Source organism: Falco rusticolus, chromosome 1, assembly GCF_015220075.1.
Source record: "Falco rusticolus isolate bFalRus1 chromosome 1, bFalRus1.pri, whole genome shotgun sequence".
Classification (NCBI taxonomy): domain Eukaryota; kingdom Metazoa; phylum Chordata; class Aves; order Falconiformes; family Falconidae; genus Falco; species Falco rusticolus.
Window position 1 is genome coordinate 10,595,815 of NC_051187.1, and position 6,000 is coordinate 10,601,814.

Sequence of the window (6,000 nt, forward strand, 5' to 3'; positions counted from 1 at the left end):
TGAGGCGCTGCTTTTATTTAAGCCTTTACACAGCCGCCCTCAAGCATGTTGTTTCAAGGGTTTGGGGTTGGTTTTTGTTTTTATTAACATCCCGTCATCCACCCCTCGGCTTTCATCTGCAACATCAAGCCTTCAGGTCTATCTTGTGGCTGGAGGCTCCCAGCCAAGCCTCAAGGATCTGGGCAGCTCCAGGGCCCCAGAGCTGAGTGCTGGAGGTAGCACTGCTCAGCACCCTGCACCAGGGGATGCAGGGGGGACCAAGGACCCCCATCCCCTCCCACAGCCAGGGGACCACTCGGCCACCTTTTTCTCGGAGAGAAGCATAATGTGGTAAGACACCTGGGCTGGGGTGACTTATAAGGCACCATCTAGGTGGGCTTTGTGGATCAACAGCTTTGGTGTCAGGTGGGATGTGGTTAAAGGGGCAGACCCCTGCGCTCACCGGGTCTGAGCATCTTCCCCTCGCTCCTCAGCGCCTGTCCCCCCACTCTCCGTGCCTCTTTGGTTGACCTGGAGCTCCCTTGGGGCTGATGGAGAGCAGAGCAGGCACAGAGTAGTGAACCTGGAGAAAAATCCTGAGGGCTATGAGGGGCGCAGCTGGGTGCGGATTACCCGCAGGGCTGGGCTGCCCACCCTTGGCAAAGCACAGGGCAAAGCAGGAACAAGCCACAGGCAGCCCCAGGGCACCACCAGGCTCAGGACCTGGCCCAGAGCCCATCCTCGCTGGAAATCAGTGTCACCAGCCTTGGCTGAAGCAGCAGCACCTTCACAGCTGCAGCTCATGTGGTTTTGTTCTCCCCCTCTGGCTCACCATCCACTTCTGGGGGACCGCAGCAAGGGATGCATCACCCCCTATTACACCCTCCCCACAGACACTTCCAGGGATGCTTTTCCAGTGACAGGGACTGTCCTCAGTGCAGCTCAGCCTCGGTACAGGGGTTCAGTGGGTGCATCAGCAAAGTGAGAGCAGTTCACCATGGCACAGGTAAAGCCAAGCTTTGCCCTAGGAGATGGCAGCTGAATGACACCACCAAGCACCAAAGCCGCCTTTGGAGTGGTGGGGCACAGCTGAGCCCCTCCTGAAATCATGAAGGAACTGAAACTTTCATGAAAAATGAGTGCCTAAATCCCCAGGGATTCACCCAGGGGAGCCAACTTAGGTGCTTCCAAAAATTCCTCCTGCGCCTCTCTGCTTCTCTGCACATCTCACGTTCCTCAGGGGGTGCTGAAGACCCCACCACACATCACCACCAAAATGCCCAGACAAGTCAGCGCTAAACTTGGGCTCTGAAACCAGGCTCAGGGGAAACCACATGTCCTGGATGCAAAGTTATGGGCAGAAAACTTGCTGTCAGCAGAGGCAGCTGTGGCCGTGCCAGCCAAGCCTTCACTGAAGCTTTCACTCCTTCCACTTCATTAATAAAAGGGGAAAAAAATAAGAGACGGGGGCCCTGACATCAAAAAAATACAGACTGTGTATTTTCAAGCAGAGTTTCCTGTAACCACCTCTCTCCGGTTCCTTTTCATTCATTTTCTCCATTTTGTCAGTGTGGATCCAGGCAGGTCAAAGGGTTAAGCTTTTTTGGAAAGATTTGTTTCCAAAAAATAAAAATTGGCTAATCTTCACATTTTGTTACCTTCACACCAGACTGGGAAATACACGGTCAGAGCTTAGGGTTGTTTTTTTTCTTTCTTTCTTTTTTTTATTTTATTTTTTTTTAATGAAAGCATCTGGCATCCATGACATGCTCTAAAAAAAACCCCCAAAAAACCAACCAAACCCCATATATTTTGTAATGTGCTAAAAAGCCTTGCTGGGCTGCAGAGCCCAGCTTCCTTCCATAGCCTGAAATCAGTTTGCACGTTGCGGTTTTAAAGAGAGGGTGATGCTCCTCCACTGCTAATCCAGGGGGGTAAAACTGGGTTGTTAAAAGGCAAATGAGAGTTGTGCCTGGTTTTTTTTTTTTTGAGGGTTCTTCCCCCCCGTTAATCTATACAGGCCAGACTGGACCTGCTGGAGGCTGGCCAGATGGCTGAGCCAGGCAGGTGGATGGGCAGGGGTTTGTAGCTCACAGGGCATGGAGGGGAAGGGGAAAAAAATGGGAAAAACTCAAAGATTTGGTCAAAAAGCACTTCATGGTTGGACTGCACCAGCCTGCACGGAGCCACCGGCCCTCGCCTGTTCTCCCGGCCAGGGCTGGCATCCTCACCCAGGTGTTTCCTTCTGTCTCTGCTGGTGGGTACTCCTCATCCCAGTCAGCAAAGAAACCCAGGAGGGCTGGGTGGTCACTTCCTGGTGAAGATATTTTCCTGGAAGCTGAGTTTTAGCGAGGAGGAATGTGTTCAGCCTCCCTGGAGGACATGATTTTGTCTGACTGCTGCTCCCGTCCTCTTCTGCTGTCCCTGCACCGTGGTGGACCGCTGCTGGGAAGAAGCTCACCAGCACTGCAGGAGCTGCCTCCAGGCTTATATCTCCTCCTCCTCCTCGCCCTGCTGTGGGGCCAAACGCTCCCTTTCCCACATGGGTCTTCATCCTTCCCTTTGGCTTGAACCCGAGTCAGATGTCACCTGGAAGGGCATGGCAGCGCCTGCTGGAAGGATGGCCAGGAGGCACGGGTGAATGTGCTCCGGCATGGGCAGGGTGCCCAAGGAAGCAGTCTCCTGCAGGAGGAAAGGGAGGAGGAGGGGAAGGGCTGGAAGGGTTTATCGTTGCCTGCTCAGGCCCACCTGGGCTGCAGCCCAGGGCCGCCCCACAGGATAAAACGGTGGTGGCTCCGGGGGGCTTCTGAAACCAGGCACGAGCAGAGCCCGAGCCTTGAGCACGCTGGTGCCCACCACCGTCCCACCTCTCAGCATCTTTGCGGACAATCTTGCAGATACTCTTCCCACCCAGATCACAATGACAAGCCACCTCTTCACTCTGGCCCTCCGTGACCACGGGCCATCGCTCCTGCACGGATGCTGGTGGGTGCAGGGATGACGTAACGTACAAACCGTGCTTCAGGAAAGAGCCAGGGCCGGAGTGGCAGAGCGCTGACTCCACCAGGTTTCCTCAGTCCGTATGACTACAGGTGGGCTGGCTACGCAACATCAGCCACAGGCTTGGAAAACATCATCATCTTGCTTATGGATCACGGCTGTCCTCCATCTCAGTCTTGCTTTAGGAGCTTGTTACCTGCCAGGACACCTGGCTTGCCCGGCTGCTGCATGCCAAGGTGCCCCCTTGGAGCCCGATGTTGCTGTTCAGTATTTACAGAGTGAGTCTGCCAGACCCAGAAGTCAGGTCGGACGCTGCCGCTGACCTCTCCTTACAGAGCCCTGCCCTCAGTCCTCCACCTGTGCTTTTCACCAGGAGCAACCGATGAACGACCTTAACTCAGGAACATCTAGAAACACGTGAACAGCCATGCTCCCTGCTTCCAGATCCATCCATAGGTCTGAACCCCTGCACTGTCCTGCCCCCAGGCCGGGCGCTCACGGAGAGCTCTCTCCTTGCACCGGCCCCAGGCAGATGTGCTGGAGGCCCTGACAGGGCTTTCCTACCTCCAGATGCCAAGTGCTTGGAGATGTGGGCTGATAGCAGTGTTTTCCTCCAGATTTTACCTCATTTTCTCTTAAAACCTGGGGCTACCTTACAGTCCTTGTGCAGATGCACCATCCAGCAAGGAAGGGAGAGGGATGCCCCGTGCAGAAACCCATCCTCTGGCTGAAGCGTGTGCTGCTCTCTGGACACGTTGGTCAGGAGGAAAGCTCATCCCTGGTCCTATGGTGCAGCCTGGAGTTTTGGCACTGCCCACGGGGACAGGCACCTCCCTGCCCTGCCTGCTGCAACGCACCCCTGGTGCACAGAGCCCCTGCCCCACACTCGGGCCACCACCCGGGGCTGGAGGCACAAGCTGGCCCTGGGCTTGTTCATTTTGTCTGTGCTTGCTGCTTCAAGGGAAAAGGCAGGTCCAGCGCACACGAATCCACCTGATTTTTAAAGGTTCTTTCAATCATTCTGAGTTCACCAGTGCTGGGGCAGATGCCGCTGCACCAGCGGTCCTGTGGAACTGCTCCGCCCGTGCTTGCTTCATAACCATGTCCTGGAGATGATGGTCTTCCCTAGGACCCAGACAGGAGATCAAGGCAACCTGTTCTCCATCACTGCTCTGGGCAGCCCTGTGTCATTTCCAGGGCTCCTAGCAGGAGGAGTCCCATGGTTCCTGGCCCACAGCTGCTCCCAGCCTCCCCCCGGCCTGGGGGTCCTGCAGTCCCCGTGGTCCTTGGGTGAGCCATGCCCACGCTCACTGGGGACCTACAGGGCCACCTCTGTGGCAGCAGAGCTGGAGATCATCTCCCATGCCTGTGGTGGTCTCAGTACCTTTGCTAACATCCTCTGCCACCAGCACTGGCTACTCCAGCTGGTGACAGATGGCCTGGGGACAGAGGTGGTTCTTGTGCCACCACCCGTTTGGTTGCTGTCCCCCAGCCTGGGCTCAGGAGACAAAATCCCTTTTCCTCACACAGCCTGTTAGGTGAGACTTGAAATTCATTTTGTTCTCGCCAGCTCAGATTGTAACATCTTTTCCTCTCTTGCCTCATGTTTTTGGTTTTTTTTTCCAGCTGTCCAGATCCACATCCTGAAAGCGGAAAAAAATGCCGACTGGTGGAAGTTCACGGTCAACATCATCTCCGTCTACAAACAAGGGAGCAACCGGATACGGCGCGGAGACCAGACCCTGTGGATCCACTCCAAGGACATAGCGTGCAAGTGCCCCAAAATCAAGCCCATGAAGAAGTATTTGCTGCTGGGCAACAACGAGGACTCTCCTGACCAGAGCGGCATCATTGCAGACAAAACCAGCCTGGTGATACAGTGGCGGGATACGTGGGCTCGGCGGCTCAGGAAGTTCCAGCAGCGGGAGAAGAAGGGGAAGTGTAAGAAAGCCTAAAGGAGGAGAAGGCAATGGAGCACGCGAGAGGGAGAGACTGACTGTGCATGCTGCTTTGTGTAGAGCTGGGGCGGGCAGGGACCAGCGATGGGGACAGCGGGAGGAAAGTCGCGCTGTCGGGGCGGGCTGGGGGGGCGGGAGGGATGGCAATCATGGATGTGGGGCTGGCAGGTTTCACCTCGTGTTCTGGGAGAAAACAAAACAAAACACAACAACAAAACAAAAAAATTTGCACACGTGGATATAAAACAAGGAGCGTGGGTGCGGGTGCGTGGCACCCAGGCTCCCCCTCAAGCTTCTTTCTGCCCCATTGGCTGAAGAAATCAGAGACCCCAAACTGCCTTCCAGCTGCCAACATCTGCTGCTTCCAAAGCACGGCATGGGAACATCAAACCTGTCCGAAACTAATCAACTGCGATGCTGGAAATTAATTCCCCATCCCCAAAAATACGATTCTCAGCTTAGGTTGAACAAGTCAGTTATGGTAAAGGAAACTAAACCGAGACTTATCGCCGGGGACAGATCCGAGCACTGACTACACAGGTCATCTGAAGACTCTTGGGTATCCGATAGCCATAAGGATCATCCACTGTACGGTACCAAGGAGTGGCCGAGGTCTCCAGCCGTGACAATGCTCTGATCCCAGGTTAGGCACAAGCCGAGACCATGTTGGTGGGCGACTTCCACATGGGCACAACTCGGGGGGACTCCTTGCTCTGTCCCCCACACCCCGAGGAGTGCTGACCCCACCACACCGAAGGAGCGTGAGCCCGTGGGACACCCTGGCCCCCTCCCAGCCACCGATACACAGTCAAGGAGTTAATAACCGGAATCTCCAAGGAAACACCCAGACTTTGAAAAAAAAAAAAAAAGTTGGCATCCAGTTCCCATAGGTGCCCTGGAAGATCTTGCCTGTTGCAGTCCCTGAATCTCCACTGCAGCCCCCGCTGAGCCCTTCTTCATGGGCTTGGTCCTCCCTGCTGCTGCCAGCAGACTGATGAACCTTCAGATGACAGAAAATCCGTGCAGATGACACCAAGGTCCTGCCTGGCCGCTGGCTTTGCTC

General features: G+C 55.3%; 1 protein-coding gene across 1 annotated transcript in view; it reads left to right on the plus strand.

The window, feature by feature from the left end:
* The window catches only part of NTN1 (netrin 1), a 103,064-nt gene extending 98,047 nt beyond the window's left edge, over positions 1-5,017 (plus strand). Inside the window, exon 6 of the mRNA XM_037409471.1 lies at positions 4,606-5,017. Within this exon, the coding sequence (XP_037265368.1) occupies positions 4,606-4,934 (329 nt within the window). The 3' untranslated portion in view covers positions 4,935-5,017. The remainder of the gene's footprint in view (positions 1-4,605) is intronic.
* Positions 5,018-6,000: the final 983 nt, after the last annotated feature.